The 25,981-nt window shown below is 38.8% G+C and overlaps 1 protein-coding gene across 1 annotated transcript in view; it reads right to left on the reverse strand.

Annotated features, from left to right (window-relative positions):
- Positions 1-10,115: 10,115 nt before the first annotated feature.
- Positions 10,116-25,981, reverse strand: part of POLN (DNA polymerase nu) — a 110,098-nt gene continuing 94,232 nt past the window's right edge. Inside the window, exons 22-24 of the mRNA XM_009934767.2 lie at positions 22,592-22,659; positions 13,575-13,636; positions 10,116-10,687 (exon numbers count right to left, since the gene is read on the reverse strand). Coding sequence (XP_009933069.2) covers positions 10,619-10,687; positions 13,575-13,636; positions 22,592-22,659 — 199 coding nt within the window. The 3' untranslated portion in view covers positions 10,116-10,618. The remainder of the gene's footprint in view (positions 10,688-13,574; positions 13,637-22,591; positions 22,660-25,981) is intronic.

Consider the following 25,981-nt stretch of genomic DNA (forward strand, 5'->3'; position numbering starts at 1 on the left):
ATGGGATCGTTCAACAAGGAATTGATCTGACAACTCCAGCTCTCTGTAAGCAAAAAATCAAGAGCTATCCCAACCTACACGGTGAGGAGGAATGCCTCGGCCTGTAAGCAATAAAGTGTATGGAAGAGTAGTGGTATACTACTGATAGTAGTGGTGTACAGACCTAATGTCTCAGATGGAATTTCAAACAACCTCAGGCAAGAAATTGTGACGCACTCTGAGATACGCGCTGGAAGGACTGCTGTGAGTCGCATGTCGTGGTTCTTTAAACCTCTTACTGATGCTAAAGCTACAAGTGAGTCTTGAGACTTTGGATCCCTGCACTGATGTCCAAGTTCAAAATTATCAGTATTGAAGAGTTCAAACCTTCCTGTTAGTTGCTTAATCACAGGAAGCTGAAAGACATAGGCTTCTTTATAGCATCTTCGTGCTTTCTGAGTTGTGTCTTTTCCATGCAGGTTTCCTTTAGCCTCTGTTTTACCTGCTGGATTCTCTCATACCTCTAGTCTTTGCGGAAGGGAACCCACATTTTTCAGTTGTATATCAGGAAGTGTGTTCAAAACTGTTTTTTAGTCCAATAGCTTTATGAACCAGGCAACAGGATGGTTTGCTTCCCCATTTCGTCAAGGCAGGGAAAGGAAGTATCTGGAGATTAAACTATTTTAGTCTACAATGTTCATGTAGGCAGTGAAAGGATTTCAATTCCACAGTTTCCCCACTATTACTAATGTGTTTAGCTGCATCACAAACAGGACAATAAGCTGGCAGATTTGGAAAAAAACAAGTATAAAAAGAGACTTTGCTGTTGCTGGGGAAAGAATATCCTTGGGCTAAGAAACCAAATATGTCATTGGCAGCTGTTAGGTACAGAAGAATCAATGAGTGAAAAAGAGCAGGAGGTGGAGCGGGGCGGGGAGTGAATAACACCTACTGCCAAGATAATTTATTGAAAGAACTGAAATATAACAAAACTCGAAATGAGTTTTAAGGCCAAGAGATCACACAGAAATAGCTGAAATACTCCCTTTTGGGTCAAAAGGCAATGAAGAGGAAGCGGGGACACGGAAGTGCAGCCCTGTCTCTGTACCATTCGTGTGGAGCATGAAGCAGGACGCGGAGGATGTATAATGCAGGAGTGATATTAAAGGTAAAAAGTCTTCCACCTGAAAGGCAAAAACCAGGCATTTCACTGGGTTGTACCTGTGGGCAGTTACATACCAGAGAGTTAATCCTGCTTTGTTCTGATATACATGCAATGACATGTTTAAAACATGTGAAGCATTGCCCGAATCGGAGGCTGGAACCAGAGTCTGGGCCCTTCTGTGGGATATGGTGACTCAGAGCCTGGACAGTCATGCTCCGTTTTTCTTTTTTTTTTTTTTTATAAGCTCTCTGGCAGAGCAAATATTGATTAGTTCATATACAGTGGCCAGCCCCAAGAGGGAGCACAGAAAGCGCCTCGGCAGAGCATCCTGTAATCTGGTGGTTCGTGCATTCCTGTGGGTGATGGATGTTGAAAGCCTTTCAGGGAGAAAGATTTCCTACACTTCGTAGATAAAAGAACAGGAACAGCAGCAACATCCATTGCTCTGGCTGCCTTGTGAATGAAGGAACTGCCGCTTAGAACGAAAAGTGGTGAATATCAGTCGTAAGGAGGTGAATCCCAGAAGATGGCACTTAAATCCCAGAGGGGCAGAATCAATCACATTGATCTGTGCACAAATTTTTTGTGCAGGTTACTTAGGTATTCAGAGGACTGGAAAACATGGAACAGATCTTAAGCATTTTATGGAGTTGTAAGTGTGTATCTGATCCTAAAAATGCTACGTGACACTAACAGTCTGCCAGCTCCTGCTATTCCTGCCTGGCTGAGTAACACTGAGTAATCCTGATTCCCCTGCCACCCCCAGCTGAGGAAAAGAGAGATCAGTAGTTCATTTGACCCAAGCTGGACTTCTAGATAAGCAAAGATAAATTACCCAGCTCAGCAGGTCATTTACAAACTGGAATAGTTCCCTGCACCGCAGACGGCCACACCAAATGCACGAGCAGGAACCGGTGTGCTGGGGCTGGCACGCAGGGGATACACAAATGCAGTTTATGGCCAGCTGGAAGTGTAAGGTGTGCTGTGGTCCACACAGAGCAAGCCAAAGGTAATGCTTTTCAGGTTGTGCCTGTCAGGTCCTGACGGCTTTTGAAGGATCCATCCTCATCCTCACCTTTGAATAAGCAACAGGTGTGTAGGTTTGCTCCCAAATGAAATGACAGCAGTATTTCTGAATAGAGCCTTCAGACAGAAAAAGTTCAGTGTTTCTGGCTGAAAGGAGAAAAAAAATCAATGCGTAGATGCCTCACAACGATGTTATGAGTTCTACTAGCTGCACCACACGTAGTATTTAGTACTATGAGCCTTTACGCCCATTTTGTGATTTGAGCTTGTAGGTAGCAAAGGTATGTTTTTCTCCAAATTGAAGCAGGGAAAAAATAATCTCTAAAGTCATAATCGTGTATCTTAAACATATTAGGATACATGGAAATAACATTTTAAGAAATGTATATGTTGCCCAACATTGAAAGAAACCCAGCAATTTCTAATGGAAGACTGATGATCACAAACTTTACTCCCTGCCCAGTCTTAGGAAGCTGTCTGCAAATCAACCTGGGAACAGAGTTTTATGTCTTTATCACTTCTTGACCTTGTCACTTTTTTCTAGTGAAAAGACCCTAATTTGTAAATTGCTGTGTTTAAACAATCTTATAGGCTGTGAAGTTGCATATAACAAGAGTGACAGTGTAAGGGAATGTGTCAAAACCTCGACCAGCTGAAGAGTCACGTACGAAGACAGAGATGAGAGCTACCAGTGCAGGCATCTGTGGGAGCTTCACCTTACCCGCTGAAAATGCCTCCCTAAGACTTGCGGAGGGGACTCCCGTCACCAGCCCTCAGACCTGACCACCCATCCTGTCCAAGAGCTTTCTGATCAAGACGTGCCCCATTTCCACAGTCCCGGTAAAGCCTGCTCGCCAATACATTGCTGCAGTCATTCCTGTAACACATTATCCATACGGCATTGGGAACGAACAGTCAGTGGCAAGTACAGAGATGTGCAGGGAGAAAGGGAAACAACAGAGAGCGGCCTGGAGAGCTTGAACACTACTGTTTTTTTCTTGTTCAAAAGAACAAGATCTTTTAAAGATCAATGATGAGTCAGAAGAAGAACCCTTAACCATTTTTTTTCCCGTATGAAGAAAAATCCGTCTGCACTAGTTGAGACAGACTCCATCAGAAAACTCCAGTTTCTTCATCCCAGTAAAACTCCAGTGACAAAAAAATATTGTTATGGATTCTTTCCCTGATGCAAATTAGAGCCTGACACTGTCGTCCAGGTAGGCTGCAGAGCTGGCCTGGGTGGGTTTCTAGCTGGGAACAACTCAGCAGGAAAGCAGAGTTCTTCAGATCTGCTGCTGGGGGCTACTTGGACTCACAGAATAACTGAGGCTGGTAAGGGTCTCTGATGGTCGTCTGCTCCAATCCCCAGCTCAAAGCTAGGCCAACTGCAAAGGTATGGCAGGGAGCTTTGTTTTCACTTAGTACAGAGCCTGTCCAGAACTAGTAACGTACATTGGACTGGAAGCACCATCATTTTGCGTTAGAGTTGTAAAACGGAGGGTCTGATGTGCTGGTGTCATTGCAGAGCCAGTGGCGCTTTTTCCAATGCTGTGCATACTGTTCTCCAGGCCTTCACCTCAGAAGCCAGAACTGGAGCTGGAAAGGATGCTGCTGGGCTACTCAGTCATTGTCCCTGCCCCAGTGCAGGATTAACTAAGCAGAAGTCTATTCCTACAGATATCTGTCTACCTATCTGTCTAGAAATGTATAGTAATAGATTCCACGAGCTCTATTCAAGTCCATTCAAATACCTAATTATCGTTAGCGTTCTTTAGAAAGGCTTGCTTAACACCTTCGCTAGTTACACCTTGCTGAAATTTAAGCCCCTATCTTCTCATTCTGTCTCCAGGGGACCTATAGAGCAGTTTATTGTCATCTTTATGACAGCCCATTTCACAGTGGATGATTGCTTTCAGATCTCTCCTCAGTCTTCTCAAGGTTAAACGGCTTCAGTTCTCTCAGCCTTTCCTCACAGGTGATGTTGTCTATAGCTCTGATCACTCATGTTACTCTCCTGGGGACTCCTGCTGCTCCACACCTTTGCTGAAACACAGTTCTGAAAACTGGGCAGAGCATTCAGTCGAGCCCTTGCTGGGGCTGACGCGAGTGGAGCGATTGATTATACCATTCCTGGTCGCTATGCAAACACCTACAAATCCCCAGGTCTTTTCCTGAAATTGATACCTAATGAGCTGTTCCCTGCGTTTTGGGAAAAATGTTGCCTACAACTGGGTAGATGACTGTTTTTGCTTGTGTGCGAAGCTTTGCACTTATCCTCATGGAACTGATTCTTTTTATTCATTTTATACTATTATTCCACTCTGTTAAAATCCTTTTGAATTATAAATCTGTTGGCCAGAAGGATTTAAAGCAAGATTTAAATTCTACAAAAGCAATATAAACAAGATTCAGAAGCTTCCCAGGAAAGAAAGTGATGACTCATTTTCAGAAAAATATTTGTTTTACTGTGCAATTATAAATGTCTGAACAATGAATGGCCCAGACTGAAGGGGTAAGATGAATTAAAGAGGTGACTACCAACCTGTTTACTAGGGAATGGAAGGTGTTAAGGGGTATGGAGAACGCCAGGAGAAGGTTAAGGTTTAGGTCACATATGAGAAGAACTGAAAGGACTAAAAATAATTCAGCTCCAAAAGAAAAATCAAATGTATCACAAGCCATAGTATCAGAAGCAGCACAGCACACCCAGAGAATTTGACTAAAGCCCAACATTTACAAGACTTTTTTAACCTCATTTGTGACCCACAGAGGCCCCAAGGGAAGATGTTGACTTCTCCCAGCTCATGTGTTACAAAAGCTCATTATATTTAAAGGAAAACCTCCCTGGGAAGCTTATTTAATCACAGTTCAAGTGAATGGACGGGAAGGTAAACAGAGATGGGGATTGCTGCCAGGCGAGTAGGGTGGCCCAGCTTTCAAACAGCTGTAGAATTTATTCATTGTAAAGAAATGAACTTCTTCGAGGTGTCCTTCACATGCAGTTTGGAGTCAATCATCAGTCCAAGCTGGCTTTGGGGCACAGCTCAGAGTTAAAAACTAAAGAAAAAAAAAAATTCTGGTGGAAGTCCTGAGGAGACTTGTCTGCTTCACCTAGCCAGAAACCAACAAGACATTTAGGATAAATCAGCAATCAGCTAATTTCCGGACTCAGCTGGATGTGGACTAACGGATCAGTGCAAAAAGGCCAAGGTAATCCAGGGAGATAATTAATTTTGCCTCAGCCAAGTCTGTGCAGAAATGCAGTGTAGCAGGCAGCAGCCACTTGCGGGGAGGATAGAGATTGATTCTCAAGAGCCTGTTAGTATAATTCTCTGCTTGAAATTGGAAAATGGGATTGTAATCTGATGCATGAGACTTCTGAATAATTAGAAGTGAGAAATTCAGTGTGCACAGCAGATGCATCTGCCAAAAAAGTGAAGGGGGAAAAAAAAAGAGAATTTCTACAGTCAGTTTTTGATGCCACGGAAAAATTGATCATGAAATGAACAACTGCAGTAAAAATATAGTTAGCTGGAAAACAGTTTCCAAAGTGCCATAAATGCATAAATGCCATGCCAAAAGGTAGAAGGAATCAAGCTGAGCACACAAAGGTTAGCGGTAGAAAGATAAGCACATGATTAATAGTGAGACTTCTACTATAACAGTATCTATGAAGTGCAGAAGAAAGGTTGGCAATGGATTAAATTATCAGTGTAGGTATCAAAAGCTGAGGAAGAAAGAACCTAAAAATTATTCAGCTAATTAGCCTTGAATGGAGAAGGTGACATGGAAAAATGGAACAAAAATGTGTAAATGTTGGCTGGAACTTGGACCTCCAGAATTCAAAACACAAGCAGAGAGGGTAGCGAATTGCCTGGACTTACAGTGGATAATAAAGATGCACTTGATAGCACGAGAGGCTCTTAGAAAAATGGGTGGTAGAAGCACACTTCAAAGATGTCTCAAGAGAACCCGCTGATTGTAGGCTGCTGTTTTCAGTAGAGATGAGCCGATCAGGCTGGGGAAGTTTCCCAGGAAGGCAAAGACAGACATGATTGAAACTTATTTTCAATCCCAGAGACATCCTGCCTACTAAAACTATTGCAGAACGGCAGAAATAAGGACTGATGCCTTTCCACTCCCTGAACGTTGCTGACAACCTGCTAATACCAAAAGGAAGTCAGCCAGCCAAAAGTGAGCCCGTGAGCCAGGGAATGTAGTAAATGCTGGCACAGAATGAGGCAACACAGGTGGGAAGGAGGAGTGAAATCCCAAAACACTTCTGGGGCTTCTTCTGGTACAGGACTGTGTACTTTAATGCAGTACAGCAGAATATTTGAAGGGAATTTCTGGTTTGCCTTTCAACCAGATGACTGCTCTTGTCCAACTGAAGAATGACATAAGATCATGGGAAAATTCAGGTGGGATGGGACTTCAGGCGGTCTCTAGTCCAACCTACTGCCCAAAGTAGGGTGAGCTATGCAGTCAAGACCAGGTTACTCAGGGATTTATCCAGTCTGGTCTTCTAATGGTGATGTGCGAAGAGACATTTTAGGCTATTGAGGAAATGTATCAGGAAGGCATAATACAACCTTCAACCCATTCCTCGGCCACCTTTTCAAATCACATTAAACAAGAAAATGAGACGATCAGGTTTTGTGGACTCCCAAAAATGAAAATAGTTTAACGGCTTTTTCTTAATCATTACCAAGACCAAATGATGTCCTGGATGCACTAACAGATTCATTCTCTTAATCTTACTCTCAGTTTTCAAAAATTGAGAGGTTTTTTTCGCTCTCACATTTAAAATGTCTTGCTCACATGAAATCTGAGACCAGTGTTTGAACTATGGTTGTTATCAAGTTGGACCAACATTGAAGACCAGGGTCCTGCCGTTCCACAGTGGTATGTGGACGTTAAAAGATTGAAGTCCTGAGCAGGTACACATTGGTCATGCCACGCCCATGCAAACCCCAGCAAATAGCTGTGCTGCTCCATTTCTCACAGGCACTGAGTTAAAGTGTTTTCAAATACTGTTCCTTCCCTTGGCAAAAGAAAAGATTTACAGATGATCTAAGAGAAGATTCAGACCACAAAAGACACAGCTGAAATCAAAACCAAAGACACAAATCAGTTCAAAAGGGGCTATTACTGTGTTCAGAGAATCAATTAATGAAATTTCTGCCCACAAAAGATAACTGAAGATAAGCAGAGCCAGCTATTCCCCTCTCCCCATCTATTCTGTGATGTCCCATGCTCATTCATCAGTACTTTTGTAGGGTTCTGCACTTCAAACAGAAGTTTTGTTTCTTGCTCTCCCAGTATCTCTTCATAGGTCGTGACAAAAAGGGAATCATTACAGAGATCAAACTGAGAGTTTTAAGGATTAAAAAAGGCTCTTATGATTGCTGCAGCCTACCCATGTTTTACTTCCCCTTCACGTAGAACCAAAATAACCTGAAAAGGTGGTCATTTATTATAATAAGGGTCTTAAGTTCTCTGGTGTGAAATTATTGTGCTACCCAAAAGGAATTCCTGGTAAATACAGAATATTTTCATCTGCATTTATTTGGGAGGAAATTTGTGGTCAGCACTGGCCTTGCTTCCCTATAATGGCTCTTTAGATTCAGACATGCTGCAGGGTAGCTCGCCTGGGGTTTGGAAAAACTACACTGACCTGATTTTACAGTTATACACATATCAGCACACAAGTGTGGTAAAACTGATGCCTCGTGCACCGGACCTTGCTGGAAAATGAATTGCAAACACTATCTCAGGCAGCTTGTTTGAGGAAATGACTGCCATGCTAAAGAGATATATACTTCTGCAATTCCACAATTTGAAAAATACAACTGTTTCCAAAACCTATATTGGCATACAGGACGGAAGGCCGTGGGAATAGATTGCAAAGTAAAAGAAATTGTCCCAAAGACTCAGGACTTTTCTCAATATCTGGGATTTTATGAGTTAAAAACTGAGGAACTTTGAAGCCAAAGCTCTTCAGCGAGGTCTGAGAAATCTAATAATCCACAAAAGCTATACCGTAACACAGTAGCACAGGGCAGATAGTGAAGACTAGGTACTCACCTGGCTATCCAAGGAAAACAGAACCAAAAGATCGGCGAACACATCCCAGTATTTGTAAATCATAGTACAGCAGTCACTGGTTGTACATACATCAAAGAGCTCTGGTCTCCACCTAGCCATGCCATAAATCTATGTATGCTAATTCACTCACAGGCTGCAATTAGTAGAAAACAGTTTCTTCACTGGAGAATCTGAAGCACTGGAAACTTTAAGTTCATGGTACGCATCCTGTAAGTTGTGGGGACACAAACTGCACCCAGTCTGGAGCTCTTGGTCACCAACAAGCCTCCAAAATTATGCCAGTTTGCCTTTTGCCCTCACACCAGTGCATGCAGAATGAGCCCTCGGACACGTGTGATAAAGCGGTGCCCTTACTGCTTGGTTCTCTTCCTTTTGTTAGCTTACTCCAGAAATTTAAAACCAGAAGAAAAGTGAAAGCAGAAGGGGCAAACCTCTCTGGGACACAAGGAGAACAAATTATTAACTTTGCCCTCTGTATGAAAAACTATACAAAATGCATGTGCCTGGGGAACTGTGACTGACAGCCTTTAGTGAAGGGCTGTGTTTGAAAATTTGTTCTGTATGGTGACCTCTGCATTTCTGTAGCTTCATATTTGAACAGATATCAATTCACAGGACAGGATCAAGGTTCTTTATGTTCTTCAGTGTGTATTTGTTTTCTGTTAGGCTGAACGGTGTGTCTAGTGTTGTTCAGGACTTGAAAAAATACACTGTCTATCGAGTTTAACAGTACGCATCCTAAGAAACAGACACAAGATGGAAATCAGATAGGAAACATACAAAAAATGTTGGCTTCTTTCATATAGTAGCAGGGTTAGAAATGTAGCCCTAGAGAAGCAAGGCTTAATTAGTACAGGCCTCCTGAAAACAGTAGGTCTTCAACAGGAGTGAAACAGATGAGAGAATAGAACATTTCACACTTATTCAATGCCACTGCAAACACAGAAAGCTTGAAAATGGCAAAAAGCAGAAGAAAATTCATGCAACCTCTTCTCTGTTGGAAAGGTGGAATCAAAGCCTCTGCTCACACAACCTCGTGCAGCTCACAGCCATGAGGGCTGGACTCTCCCCCACCCAAAGAGCTGACCCCCAGTTAATGTGTAGAAGGTTCTGACTTTGCTTACATGACCACTGCTACTTTTACAATTATAATAATAAATTTTTAGAAATGACTGACTCGCTTCAGCTGACAGGTGACATACGATTAATATGCAACACAATAAAACAGTGTTTAATAGCTTAATGTCTTTAAGTGCAATGCAAAATTGTTTAATGATACAAATTAAAACTGCTGCAAAATCTCTGTAACTATACACTTTTAAAATTTAAATTATATTACTTTGATCATTTGAGGTCTAATGCTGAAAGACACTGAACACCTCTTAAAAGTTTTGTGCTTGACTTCAGCTTCTAAATAACAATAGACTTTGAGGACAGTTTCATATTACACAAGCACAGAGGCAGAATTTGTCAACCAGTAATGCTATGAAACAAACTCATTTAAAGAATAAACTCTACACAAAATCAAAATATTAATAACAAATCCAAACATTAAAGTAGAAGCCTGAATCCTAAAAAGTATAAGGCTGAATCCTAAAAGTCATCTAAACAATATTTAGCATTACATCAATAATAAAAATAATAGATTAGGCAAAACTATAATACTTCCTCTAAAGCATGCTAAGGCTACAGTGTACAAACCGAGTTTGAAATTAATTGAATTGACAACAATCTGGATATTTTCAATGCATTTAGGCATCCAGTTCTCCAAAATTCTAAATATAAATTAAGGTGGAAACTCTTCATTTCCAAAGAAGTTTTCTTCTAAGTCTGCAGAACGTGACATTCAATGCATGATGCAAACCAAGCAGCTGCGTTCTACTCACAAATTATAAAACAAGCTGAACACAACTATTAAGCACTTGCTGCTACAGTTCAAACACTGTCTTTCTAATGCCAGATTGGAAGCATTTTTACACAAGCACTTCACAAAATATTTAACATTAAAGTCTAAACATCCATCTAACTCAAATATATTTGTCATGTTCCCAAAGGGTTAATAGTGTCTTGCTTCATTTCTTACATGTAGTAATTTAGCTCTGAACAAAAGCAGCTCCCTGCTGGTTACCTTGGATAAAGGAAACACAATGAACTGGTAAAAACCAGTTTTATCTCACTGCTGTTGCCTAGGGCTACAGACAAAATGAAGTAAAAAAATTCACATACAGAGTATTAGGTGCTTATGAAAAATCCAGCAGCGCTGTTGCCTAGTGATTCAGCGAGGAATCAGCACAGGCCAATGAGGTGTACGGGTACTGAATAACATCCCCGATGACTGCTTTACATCTCCTGCAACTCTGTCATACACCCCCATGATTTCCCAGTGGTAAGAATCACTTTCAAGGGAACCTGTCAGAAATAAAAAAGAAAATTTAAACAAACAAACACATCACATATAGCAAGATTACTATTTTTGCTTTTCCCTTTGGATGTTGATGCTACTCTAGATTACATGCCTATCCCATATGAAATGTTCTTTATATCTATTAATACTTCATTATCACTACAATTTTGATTAAAATACCTTAATAACTAAGACTAACCCTCAGTTTTGAAATTGCAAATACATGTTATTGAATTGCAAGGAATGTGTTAAAATAAAATTAATCTTATTCTGCTTTTCAAAAGAGCCGCAAAATCAGAGTGTTTATAATCAGCAACCTTGTCAGTGATGCATAAAGATACTAGGGGTTTTTTTAGAACCCACTTTTTCAGTTGTGGGGTATTTTTGTTGTTGCTTTGGTTTTATTTCAGTTTGTTTTGCAGTTACTGGTGCTCTGTTACACAGTAGATTTTCTGACATGAAAGCTGCCTCATTAGCAAGGTCTATATTTTGGAAAAGAAGCTACTTCAAAGATAAAGCAGCCTTTTCCTCAAAGAAGAAAAAGAAATCTCTCCCCATTAGGACTATATGTGTGCTCTACTTTAGTGACATTTTACCTCCGTATTAAAAAATAACATTCGTATTAACAGAGCACATAATACATATTTAGTTGAAGCGTGCTGAAGGACAGCAGGAACATTTCACAAAAACCTTTTCATCTCAGCATCTCAAATTCTAAAAGACACGTTCTTACTGTATAGAAGGGTAAACAACATGAACAAAAATACAGATCTTTTTTTAAAACCTCACTCCCAGTCTCTCTGAGATCAAGTTGTTGATACTTTATGTTTTCTATCTGTGTTCTGCCATCGATTCGTTAATGGTGCTTCAGAGGAAGATGAAGAGTATGATGCATCTTCATGATGCATGTAATCTAATGTGCAGTAGGAGTAAAAGTATGTCATGAGTCCTACAGTAATTTGCTCAGGAAAAGGAGACCAAAACAAGGGTAATAAAACATGGATCTCTAAATACTGACATTGCCTCTTAAAAAGTCCTAATCTTTGAAAACTCCAGGCAACTACCTATTGTCCAAAAATGGGTTTATTTGCACCTATTAAAATGTAGTTGTCATTTAACAGAGAATTGCTGTTCTCGTGGGAACAACATATTGAATGCATCTGCTAATGGATCAAGATGAATTTGTCAGTGTGTGGTAGCAGACATCTTAGACAGGGGTCAAAGAAACTCTGTTCCAAGACGGTGTGTCCCTTTTTGTCCACAGGACATTAAAACCTTCTGCCACTTAGTGGTTAGTCTGAAACAACACTGAAATGATATTCTGCCCATGTAACTATGAACACTCTCATCTACTGTGTAAACATTTGTCTTTCTAAGAAACTTATTAAGTTGTTCATATTTTACTTCATGGCAATGACTTCCTCATGCAAAGTACGAATGATGTCTCTGACAAAGTCACCAACCAGAGTCTCCTAAAACTATCAAGAAAGGACTATAGTGTTGACATTCACTTTACATACCGTCAGTAACACCATATTTGATTAAAGAAGCCTTACAGCAGCATGAGTGCCAGCTTTCTAATACTGTAAGTAAAAATATTTAGATGCAGTATACCTCAAAAAACAGCCTTGCTTCTTATTTCACAGAATTTGTAACAAAAGAAGCTAGGCAAGCACAGGTGTACAAGATAAGCAACCTACAGAAATTCAGTTTATAAAGCTCGGGAATGCCAGTGCAAGAAATGTATAATCCCTGTATGGCCAAAAGGTCTCACTTGACGAAATCTGGTAAACAGAAGTGCAAGGTCTTACAAGTGTTAAGTGAACAGTGAGGAGGGGGTTCCAGCGTGGGAAGAAGAAAGAGTAAATTAGACCTCAGATACCCCTTGTTCTCTCCTCTCAGCTTTTGTGGGAAACATGGGCTCCATAAGGACACAGAAACATGTAAAGGCAAGACCTCCAGAGAAAGCCTCACAAAATGGCTGAGATGCTGAAATAGATACAGAAGATCTGGAGGAAGTAATACAAGCCAGACCTGATCTAGTAGTTTTCTTTTTCAACCATTTCCATTAGTGCAAGTCTGTATGTTGTAACCATTTCTGAAATAAACAGAATAATTTTTTTTCTGTTCCCAAATCTTATTCAGTGATACTGCTGAATGAGTGATCTGGCAACACTCCATTTCTCCAGAACTTCTCAGGAAAATGGAAACATTTGGACTGTTCTTAACCTAATCAGTTTAGGGGTTCCCAGGAATGATAGGCCTTTATTAACCAACAAAAGCTGAGCAGTAGGCTAGGGTGAAGTCTTGTAGAGAAAAAATATAATTGTTTTATAAAATAATTACAATTAGACCCAATACATAGATAGATACAATAGCTGTGGAGCTACCTACTCAGTTTTTACAGATGTTGTTCTGGTAGATGACCAAGGATTTTGTCTGCTTTATATGTTAGGAATCCACACGGAAATGTTAAAAGGACCAATTTTCTAAGTGAAAATTACTGAAGAAAGATCTTTTGCAATAATTTTTCAGCACTAACGAATGCCTGGCACATTTAGAAAGCCTATTAAAGGCACATATTTCTCACTCTACCACACCCAACAGAAATTTTATGGCAATGAACGAAATAGATTTTTAAATTACCTTACTGCATTGCTAAGACAAAGAGTAGACGATAATCACACTTTCCAAAATGGATGTTGAGTTTCTTTCAGTTATTTTCCTTTAGCTTTTTTATAGTAATTTAAAAAAGCAATTACCTTCAAATATGAGAATGAAACAATTGAAGTGAAAGGCAAAATAGTTGTCTCTAGATTCTTAATATGATGATGATAACGTACAAAGCTAAGTATGCCTGCGACGGTAATGGAAATGCAGAATTATCCTTACCTTTAGTGGCACTTCTAAGGCTGTGGTTTGCTGCAGGGACTCCATTGTTCTTTTCACCAGTGCTGTATGATAAATTTGAAAACCTACAGCTTTATTTTCCATGTTAGAATTGTTATATAGAAAAAAATAACACATGCTTTATATTCTGTTATATAATACCTGCATTTCTACATAAAAAAAATCCAACCATTTACATTTTTTTCAGATTGTTTTACAGTTAAATTTTATCCTTTGTGGAAGGTTCAGTTCCTTATTTTAAATTGAATTTGAGGGTGAAATTTGGAGAATTATTTAACTTGTGTATCCCATAAATACAGAAGTACAGCACTAATATATTTTATATAGAGGTACAGCATGTCTGAGTGCTTTCAAGTTCAGTACTCTTAACTATATGTTTGGTAACATTTTATCTATTTTAATTTTCTTGTGCAGCCATAAAACTCAAGATAAAAAAAAGCTAAGAAAAAAAATACTAGAAGTCTGAACTGTCTAAAATATTTTATTCTTCAAAGTAAAAAGATCAGGGCCAATTTTTTAAAAAAAATCTTCCCTGTGGGGTAGTGGATCTATCAAGAATCTAAACAATTAAACTTCAGTAGGATTTATGTAACTTAACAACTCATCGTGTCATAACACTATGCTTACTATTACTGTGAAAATGCATCTACTGTTATTCCAAATCAATCATTTGGGACCAGATTTGTCATCTTTGGTCATGCCAATTAGTGTTTTAGTTGACAAAGATTGCTGCTGCAACACAATATGGTTCTAATAAAAATCAAAGAGATTCAATGGATAAATGGCTTTTAAAAAAGAAGTAACTTTTGGCTAGCAAAAGTGAAACAGGGATACCAGGCAGTCCCAGAACAAAAGTTATTGAGCAACTGCCACTGCTCTGACAGGACGGCTGACTAAATAATATATGTGGTTATGTGCCTTACAGAATTGAGAACTAAATACCAGCGTATGCAATAAGTGGTGATAACTGCTAGACCGAAAAACCACATGATTACTCAGAAGCTTTCTTTGAAGTTATCCCTTGATGCACATCATGGTTCTTTTGCAGCTGAGGTCAGATGCAAAGGAGCGACAAGAACTCTAAGAAGCCACGTATGGTTGTTGCTCCGGCTGCTGCTGAAACCTTTTCTAATGATGCCAGGAATGGAGAGCAGTATGTAACACTTTGTGTCACATCTGTGACACTGAGGCTAGCTTGATAATAATGATGAGGTTAACTAGCTTCTGCCTGAACAGAAGTGGAGTGCTCAGACCGTGCTGATCACTCAGACTTGCGTGCTAATGAGCTGTCATAAGATTTTCCATGAAGTCTGAATTATGCAGTAACTCAGAAGATCAGAGGCTGAAATGCCAAGGCTGAGGAAACTGAGACATTTGTTGACACATCAATGTACAGCTACAGCTATATATTTGCTTCATGTTACATTTCAGGTAGTTTATGGTCCAGTGTAGGACGTAGAATAATTTTTGGAGAGAAGAAACAAACATGACAACCACAGATTGTGAAAGGGGAAGTGCTGGCCTAAATAATCATCCATTTAAAATCAAGTCCAAGTCAACATGACTATTAATAGAGAAGTGTTGGGATTGCCTCCGTCTTGAGAAGCCCACTCTGAATGTGAACAAGCTGCCAGCTCAGGGAGGTCAGCAATGCAGCAGACGCTGGGGCACTCCAACCAGGTGGCATGGCTTCAGAAAGCTAAGTGGATTCCCAGTCAGCCCCTGGGTAAACATTTTTTCCATTGGTAAGCTCCCAACCAGGCTACGACTGCACACAGCTTTTGTGAGAGCATAACATCTGGATTCTGCACGTCTCATGCAGAATCACTCAGCTCTGTATGTTCCACCAAAGCACTGATGAAGGGCACACTCAGCTCTGTGCAACTTCACATTTTTTGAGCTGTTAGACAAATAAAGAGCAATAGAGCATCAGGGCAATGGGAGGAATAGGTCTTTTTGACAAAAACAACTCCAACGGACAGCAAAAGATGGAGCATGAGTCAGCGACACGGATTCATAGGTTGAAAGATGTGAGTGGTGTGATGAAAGACGTGAGTGGTGTGATAAAAGATGCTGTATGCACATGCACTGAGTTAGACCAGTTTTCCCCTAGTTCTCTAGACCTCTGAATGTGACTAGTTCTCTCCCATATAACTGTTATCCCCAAAAGGGGATTCATGATGGCAGCGATCATTGCAACACCTTTCTCTGTTGGTTCACACAGTTTTCACTTTAAGGCATCTGGCACAATCAGAATTCTGCTGTATTTGTAACTGTTCTTAATTTTAAAAAGCACATATTAAAGTGGCCACAACAGTGAACAAATCTAATGGTTCCTCATTCACTTTGACAACCCATTAAAAACCTCTCCGTGGGTTTGCTCCATTTACTTTATTGTTTTTTTCTGTGTCAGTTCAGCCCCCTGTTCTCTTTCTCATGTCACACTGACTTCTCCATCTCTTCCGAGAGTTTAGTGGCTGGCGCAGTAAAACCATTCATTTCAAGCAATCTGAAGTTGTTTTGTCTGCATTTCAGACTTTTCAAATCATACCTTTGCAAGCATCCAAAAGATTTGCCTACACCTACTTTACAAGAGATTTTGGATGAAATAATAAATTTATAATGATAACAAAAATACCAAGAAAAAGCAGCTGGATTCCCATTCCTGTTCAGTGGTCTGCTAAGGCAGTAAACGATGAAGAAGGAAGCATTTAAACTAAATGACTGACAGTCATTGCACAAAAATAAATAGGTAAACTGGCTGAATAGACTTAGGCTGGAAATCTAAAGTTCTAGATTTTGGAGAGATGAAATTCTGGAAAAATGTCCCAGCGGGAGCAATTTTTCATATGGAGATGATCATTTATAAAACAGACCATATGGCATGGTGGTATGTAGTTGCAGGAGAGGTCCCCTTTAATCCTATGTGTATAATGTCTGATTCTCTCGCTACACTCTCATATCTCCTTGAAAACCCTCCTCTTTCTCAAGGCTCCAAATAAAGAATCCAGGCATACACAACTGTATATTCTTTATCTCATATACATTATAGACTGTGGTCACTAACAAAAGTGACCACAAAGTTTAAACAGATCTGTCTCTATCACTCTTAATTCTTTGTTTCTTTTCTAAGATTTAGACTGGAGGCTTTTGGGGTAATGATTATTTCTGTTCAGTCAAGAATCTAGTATATCTAGGGCACATAAATTATTAATTTTTAAAAGTTCCTTTGCAGCCAGCCATACACTGCAATAGCATCTGTAAAACACTGTTCGCTCATGTTTTGCAGCTTCTCTCTCAAAATCCATAGCAAGCAATTACAAGATTTGTTGATCATACGCAACCTGGAATGCTTTGGAAGTGCTAAGTATGTCCTGTAAAATACTATGTATAAATAAAATTGGTGACAGCAAAGTGAAGAGATCGAGAGGAACTGAAATTTTAACATATGTTTTAACATACCTTAGATTTTCTTGATACTGGCCTGAATAAATACGCTTATTGAAAGTGTTGTGACTAGGAGCAAAGAAAAGACACGCATGCCTGCTGTGGAACAAAAGCTTATTTGTCCCCATCGAACTGAAGACATTTTTCAAGCTCACTCACCTATGAAATTATGACTCCAGAAACATGTCAAAGTTGGCCAGACATATGATCTATGGAATAGGGATTTTTGCAAATTGAAAGCTATCTGGAGGCATCTTTAGTTTATGCGCCAGTGTTTGTCAAGTTAGAAGAAGGCAGCTCAGAGGACAGAAAATGTCACTGCCTTGTGATGAACAGCGCATTGTTTTGTTCTTCTGTTGCTTGAGTCCCCGTTTGAACATGTGCACTTTTTTATGCAGCTGCCTCAGTACCCATTAAGTGGGAAACTGTAGCAGAATAAAATGAAATTTCATGGAATTTGTACATGAGCCAACAATTTCTATTGGCAGATTTAAAAAAAATCTAAGATATGGCACTTTAGGTAGTAATAATCTTAACTGATCTTAATATCAAAATAAATAGGCTTTGTTTATTCTGAATTTTTTTCTTAGACTACTCCTTTTGATGTTCTCACATTTAAAGTATTTCAGCTGAAATATTTTATACCTGGTAAAAGATCAAAAAATTGTTTAAAGCTGTATGTTTTACGCATTCCAAATATAAGAATGGATGGAGAAATTAACTTTGTTAATTCTGTCAGTAATGTGTAATTATAAATGAGTTCTGAAAGAAACACCTTTAAAAATTGCCCTAATGCACTGTGATACTGAACGGTCCAACATGAAGTACTGGAATACATGTATTTCTACAAAAATATGTTATTTCAAGTAGCAAGTGTCTTTCATTTAATTATGCTTCTCACTAATGGATGCAATTGAGCAAGCATAGTGACAAGGAGCAACCCATAGTAATCACCAGTTGCAAAGTTCACCTTTCAAATTCACCAGGTATATATGGAATACATAACCGAAGCCGGATCTTACAGTTGTAACTACAGCTATCCCTATACTGTAAGAAAGAAATTATTCCGCATTTCTTCACCCCAAAGTGTATTCCCCCTTTTAGCAATAACATATTCAGAATAATCCAAGGACAATAGCTTCTGAAAAATGAAAAATTGGGTTCGGCAGTTCCTGAATACTCTTCCAGAGTCCCTGGACAGACTCAAGGTTCGATCTGGGGACAGTCTGTCTACCTGATTACACAGACTTCAGAACGCAGTGACGCTGAGCCCTCTCAGATCCAAGAGCCAGTTTTTGGCATTCCCAAAACATCATCTGCCTTTCGGCTTCCTGGGCTGCTGGAGAGCTCAGGATGTGAGGAAGCCAGAGAGGCAAGCTGGCTAGAAACCAGGCAGATTATTGATGGTAAAGCTGACAGGCTTCTGCCAAAACCAAACCAATTTCTGCAAAATGTTTTGATTTGATCTCTCCAGATACCCTCTAATAGAAAATGAAGATATTTAAAAAGCTCTTTTGCTGTCTTGTTCTTGTCCTAAACAGAGAATCGAGGCAAATAACATCTTATATCTTTGTTGAAAATCACACAATTCAGAGTAGTATGTGCTTTAATGTATTTCAAAGTATGTCAAGGCTTGGACACTCAAAGCCTTGTTATAGATAAAATATGTTTTGCCTTGTCCATTCAGAGTGAACTGTATGCATACTATAAAACTGTGGGTGATGGATTCTCTTTGAAGAAGGTATTCTTCCAAAATACAGATAATGCCTAACTTAAGTTACATACAGTATTTTGTGCAAAAGAAGATATTAGGAAAAAAGAATACCTTATTGATTGCCCCTAGTTTATCAAATTCAAAAGGTTCAAAATCATCTGTTGAGTGTAGATTATTAGGGGCACTATAAACTGGGTTTCTGTATACTGAAAAGTACTGAAAATTCTTATTGTGGCCTGTGAAAAACCTAATCAGGAATAGAGAAAGCACCAACATTATGATTGCCTTGTAGCAATTCTCAGCCTCCACGCAGGACAGTCTTGGAAGCAAATAGACTAAAATTTTAATGTTGTAAAACAATACAAAAGAGACACTTCCATAAGGGAAATGCTGCTGAGAAGGCTTATGTTCTGCTCTACAATCTAACTGAAATAATACTATTTACCTTTATGTTCTTCATCTGTAAATCTTAAAAGTATTTTAAGATTTCATATCCATTCTGCAAATAAGAGAACTGAGACACATGCATTTGTGGTTGCTTTCCTGAAAAAGTAAATCAGCAGCATGACCAGAATAAGAATGCAAACATGCTGAATAGTAGGCCAGGGCTTCTTGGATCACACTAAATGCAGGAGACTTACACAGCACTGAACTGCAGTCCATTAAAGCCATGAAACACTGCTCTTTAAGCTTTAAGTCCACATCTTTCCCTTTACCAAGCTTTGTCACTGTACAACTGAGATTTCTCTCTGCATCATTAAGCTGCAGGCTGGAAACTGCAAGTCAGCAGATTCTGTAATTTAAAGTTTCTGAACTCTGACCAGAGCTCGTTAGATTTGCAAAGACAAAGCTGACAGCTAAAGAACATCAGAAAATAAAAGTAAAAAGAGTGAGGACTTTTAAAAAAAGGGAGAAAACCTTCGGTAAACGGAGGAAAACCGTATTTGGGCTTTCAAAGCACTAACGTGAATTAGGAGCACACATCCTATTGACATGCCTTCTTTGGTTTAATACTCATATACCTAATTTGTTACCTCACTTAGCAGCTCCTGAAATAATTGGAAAAGATGAGGAGAAAAGGGTCTTCCTATTTAGTTTCATCTGAAAGGAATTTAGGTCAACTGCTTAGACTGCTCCGTGACGTGAACCAAAACTGTTCACACCATGGACTGGGGACAACAGGGAGATCTGCTTCATCATCATACTTCTAACTGGAAGTGACATGCTAGTGCAGACAGACCCTTTCTCTGCCTATTCAGATCAAGCAAAATCCTCGTCGATGACACTGAAGGAAGAGCCAGCTTCAGTCACTTTTAAGACAACTTGGATTAGTTCTTTTACTGGTAGCAGATCTATTCACAAAACACGGAACCACAGAATGGTTGAGGTTGGAAGGGACCTCTGGAGGTCATCTGATCCAACCCCACTGCTCAACAGGACCACCTGTTGCCCAGGACCCTGTCCAGATGGCTTTTGAGTATCTCCAAGGACGGAGACTCCACAGCCTCCCTGGACAACCTGTGCCAGTGCTCGGTTGCCCTCACAGTAAAAAAGTGTTTCCTCATTTTCAGAAAGAACCTTCTGTGTTTCCGTTTGTGCCCACTGCCTCTGATCCTGTCACTGGGCACCACTGGAAAGATCCTGGCTCCATCCTCTACGCCCCCTCCCTTCAGGTGTGTATATACAGTAATAACATCCCCCTGCGCCTTCTCTGCTCCAAGCGGAACAGTCCCAGCTCTTTTGGCCTTTCCTCACAGGAGAGTTGCTCCAGTCCCTTCATCATCTTTGCGGCCCTTTGTTGGACCCTCTCCAGTCCATCCATGTCTCTCTTGTACTGGGGGGCCCAGAACTGGACGCAGTAGTCCAGGTGCGGTCTCACCAGTGATGAATAAAAGGGAAGGAAATGAATGAATGAAGAAATGAAAAAGGAAATTAAAGTCTTGGGTTAGTCTTTAGTGTTAAGGAAAAAATATTTTTTAACTCTTCTGTTGTGAGGTGAGTATATCTGACAGTTACTGTAAAGCAGAATTTTCTTTTTTTCTTTGCCTCTTAGGGCAAACTAGAAACCTAAAAATCAGTCTTCAGTCAGCAGAATGAAACAAAACTTCCATCTTGAACACTCAAGCTTGGCAGCCTATGTGAAGTGCAATGACAATTTCCAAGGTATCTCAGACCTCTAGACTGCCCAGATCCATTTCCTAGAGGTCATCTTAGCAACTTCAATTACACGGTGATAGCTTTGAAGCAGAACAAGGAATTTACAGGTATGTTTGTTCTGCACACTGCAGCTAGACATGGAGATACACAAACTGGTTACACTGTGGTGTGTAGAGCGGACACTTCTCCGAGTATTTGAACTGGATTCTTTCAGTGTTTTCAGAAAAAAGCCTCTAGTCATCATGTTTATATAGTGGGATAATTTATTACTACTATTGATATGATTGCTAGAAGTTTATTCTGTTATACTATAAAAGTATTGATGTTTCTGAATTTACTACAAATTTATACTAGTAATGGAGATCACAATTTGACTCGACGAGGGCAGAACCTGTGATTTTCTATACGTATAAGTAACCATGAACAATTTTTATCTTTTGGGTATAATATTAGCTTTATAGTTAATGCAAACTGATGTAAAACAAGATAATAAAAATTCTTCTATGGTGTCCTACAGATCTCATTCAATATATTATACTTGCTAACTCTGAAACTATGGCACTTACAGACATTGGCCTTTTCTGAGTAGATACTGCAATCTCTGATAAATTGTACAGTGTTTTTTTAATTTAAACCAGATTTCCATTCCTGTATTTAGAGGTCAAATGTTAATATAGTAACCTAATTCATTACAATGCCCCTAATATACTGAACTTAAATATTTCCCAGGTTCTTTGTTTTGATTAGATGGAGGTTTAATGGTCTCATTATGAAATGATACTCACGAGAGGGATCAGTGATGAAATGAGACTAACACAGCAAATTGCACTGTTTAAATGAACGCAACATACGAAGATGAAATTAATTTTTTCTTCGATGCTCAGGTTATAATGGAAGATATTTCTTCTGTTGATTCATTTAAAATATTTGTAACATTATGCTAATTGTTTTAGCCAAAAGTATTGTTGAGCTTCAAACCAGACCAAAGTTTATAAATAAACATTTGCCACCTACAGGAATAAATCCAATACTTACTGGAGAAGAGACCCAACAGCCTCCTATGTGCACTCGTTTGCCAGCTAAATTTGTACCAGATGCTGAGACAAACTCTGGCTTAGGAAATAATGTCTGGAACTAAGCCAGACGAGAGGATAAAAATGTAGGCAGGAACTCTTACTAACCCTTAACCTTGAAAGTTCCACAAAGTTGTATTAATGTAAAAAAAACAGTAAACTAACTTAGAAATTAGAGGACATTATATTCTTATGTTAATAATTTCATATTTCTTTATGTAACAGGCCCCATTCATAAGTATTTAGGAAGTGACTTTTCAAGCCATTCTTTTTAAGCTGGTTTATTTCCTTCTAAAACCCGCTGAGACCTTGGAGAAAGTATTAATCGTGTAGCTTTAAAGGATTCACACACTGGGTGAGGGAATCTTGATAAGGAAACTAAAATACAAATAAGCACGTTGATCAACTCCAGATGAGGCACATATCACATTTTATCTACATAAGAGCCAGTGGTGGAAAACACTTAGAAAAATCTGCTTAACATACATTTTCTTAGTCATGAGAATCGATGTGCTGCTTCTTGCTACATTAATTCTTTATTCTCTGAGAAATCACAGGTTATAGGGATTAAAAAGGGGATGGGGGAGAAAAAGCAAGACTGTATTTACCTGAAAATTCCTGGATTTGAGAATCTTCTACTTCAAACAACAACTCGTCATGAATCTGGGCAATTAACCTGAAAAATATCAGACATATACAAGAAATTTCTAACAGTGCGCTGCATTCATATCATCTACTAATTGTCACAGGCACAATGGGTATGCTAAAGTGAAAATAAACATCCTAAGAAAATGAAAAAGTCATTAATTGAGTTAAAAGGATTGCCACTCCACGTATTCTGAAAACATAATGGCCATGGTTGTAAACCCAAACTGTGCTTGCGAGTTTATAAATGTCATTCAGGGATTTGATGATGAGACAGGGTATTACTTAAAATCAATGTAATCTGCAGAAATTGCAAGAAATTATAGAGATGGGCTATGTTTGTTAATATAGCTTGTTTTTATCAAGTTGAGCTGGAATAAATGTGATTACAAATGGGCAGTTTTACTAATGCAAGTCAGGTCAATAGTATCTGTGTACCAATATTAACTCCTAGTATAGGGTTGGCCAGTGACTTGAGTCCTTTCCAGGAAATAATCTTTTCACTTAAGTGCAAAGTAGGTGTCCTCATGCTGACAAACAAGTGAGCTGAAGAATGAAAACACAGGCACAGACACACGAGCTGATGTGTTGCCTCTGCTATCTGGACAGTTGCCTTCGTAAGAGCAGAGGGTACAGCTGCAAGCAGTAACATCTTGAAAGCCGTGCAACTACATGTACCTGAGGTCTTCAGTTAGAGCTGTTCTGTAACGAATTTATACTGCTGCTTTGCTTTTTTCTGTGTCTGTATTAGTTCTGTATCAATAGCTATCTTGCATATGGACTGTGACTTTATTGTTCAGTGCTTATACGAATAGCATCCTCAATTGTTGGTGAAAAAGAACTTTCACAATGGAAATAATAAATGTATTTGATTGAATCAAGTCCACAGCAAAACAGATATAATCTAGCACATTAATCTTTGAGTGTAGTTCTCACTCAGGAAGGAAAAATACTGTATGTCTAATTAGACTGTATTCCTACTAGGTTTATTTTCTTAGTTCTTTAAGTATTATAGCTGGGAGTTTAAGTCATGAAACTGTACCACCTATTTTCAAATTGCTTTGCAATTTGTAAATAACATTAAAATTAATGCCCATTGTAGACTTTTCTTAATACCTAGCAGTTATTCAAGCAAATAATTCTTTACTAATGGCTGAAACATCAATATGGTTACTACTTATAACTTCACAGCTTTCAGGAAAATATCCTAAGATAGTTTCACATTGCCTTAAATTACAATGTGACATTGACTAACAGTGTGGTGAGCTCTAATAATAGATCTTAAATTATTAGTCACAACACAGTCAGAAGTGGAGTGAAACAGATTAACATATTTCTAATAGGAAACTGGGACACAGGATACAAAAAGAAACAGATGAAAAGACCAGGATCATCTGTAGCACAAGAATACAGTTACATGAAAAGTTTTAATTTCCAATGCAAGTAAATTAATTAAAGCAAGAGATTCCTCATATCACTGAAATGACATGTAAAAAGATAAAATTCAGAAAGAACTGTGAACGTTAAAACCTCTGAATATACCGTGAATCAATGGAATAAGTGAAAATTGCATTGATCAAACCAGTACAATAACATTTGATAGACTGGTGATTATTTGTACCAGAGTAATGTCTCATGCCTTCAATTGGGATTAGAGGATCATATATTCTGAATATTTGGTAAGGAAAAGTCCTTTCTTAGAAGAAATTACAATCTAAATTAAGAATTTTATCATAAATTTATCAGGATTTAGGAATGGAGGAAAAAGATTGGATTTTCAAAATCACTCAGCACTGGATCAACTGAACACCTCATCTCTATGCTAAAAGCAAAACCAAGTTCAGGAGGAGCAAGGTTGGGCCAGAGATCAGTGCTACCTTACACAAGTCAGAGAAGCTGTGGAAGCAATGTGAAATGAACTCAAAACTTCTGTCTGGACAGCGCAATAGACTTGACACAGCTCTACACGCTCCCATTCATCTACTGAAAGCAGCTCAGCTATTTTAGCTTGGTTCTCCATCTGAGCTAAAGGCCCCTGTGTCTCAATGCTTATCATCCTGAACAGCCCAGCCTACCACCTCAGTTACATTGCCAGTTAGCTGAGTAACTGTACCAGAGCTGCAGAATTACATTCATCCCGTCTTAAACATCTAGCGGTTCATCAGAAGTTCAGGACAATATTCTGTCTGCTGAAATACAGAACTAGAAGTTAGCTGGTTCTCTTTCTAGCTCTGTTACTCTCCTGCTAAGCAGTGCACTTTCAATTAGAAAATGGGGATAAAATTTGTCTCAGAAATGTGAGATCTAAGAAATAAGTATTTCTAATACACTTCTATCTTCAAATGAAAGTTATTATATAAGTTTTAATTAACGCTAAACATTATTTCCTAGCTTGATGCTGAGAAGTGGAATAGTATACTGTATTTCCTTCTTAATTTTCATCAGACAAGTCAGATTTTTTTAATAATTTGTTACCACTTTTTCTTATTCATCTCAATCTACTTCATAGGTTCTACTTTTGCAGGTTTACAGTACAAGGCCACCTGTATTTTTTCAGGGTTGTCAGAGTAATAACATTCAGATGCAATATGCTCATCCACAGAAGGAAGGCATTCAATTTGACATCAATATGGCTGAAAGAAAAATCAAAGCAATTTAGACATTCAAAATTCATAGCTTTTGCCATTCCGGTGCATGCACACACCTACCCACTGCACAACTTGAGTGAACAAAGTTTGAAAAAACCCTATACTTTTGCTTAATATCTTAACTGAATCATCTTCACTTTGGAGGAATATTGAAATGGCAAGCTCCTCTCATTATCTCTTGCTAAATTAGAGACTCCAAACCAGGCAGAGACTAGTATTTTTGTTGTTCTACAGATGATAAGCATGTCTTTGATTTACCAGCTAATATTTTATTAACTGTTTTCTTGATTGCCTGCAGATTAGGCATCATAGACACATGATTTCTTTTACTGAGAAACATGACCTGGGTCTGAGTATGGTGTGGTGTGGAATGGAGATATTGCTACAATCTACACCTTCAAATACAGAAGTATTTCTGTGATTGACAGTCTGAATGTGGCTTTTGACATCAGTTTAGTGTGCCCAGCACACAATATCCTTCTTAAACTATTACGCTGCATTATAGAATTTTAAAAGGAACATTTTTTTTTATTCTCTGCAACACTACAATCTTTATTCTTCCAGTTTTCTATGAAACAACATGGAGACAAAACTTCTCAGACCTTCAATGGATCCACCCAGTTATCATTATAATACTATAATCATATTATTGACTTGATATATGCCAAAGCAAATTAAACTATTATCAAGAGATTTCTTCATAAT

Source organism: Opisthocomus hoazin, chromosome 5, assembly GCF_030867145.1.
Source record: "Opisthocomus hoazin isolate bOpiHoa1 chromosome 5, bOpiHoa1.hap1, whole genome shotgun sequence".
Classification (NCBI taxonomy): domain Eukaryota; kingdom Metazoa; phylum Chordata; class Aves; order Opisthocomiformes; family Opisthocomidae; genus Opisthocomus; species Opisthocomus hoazin.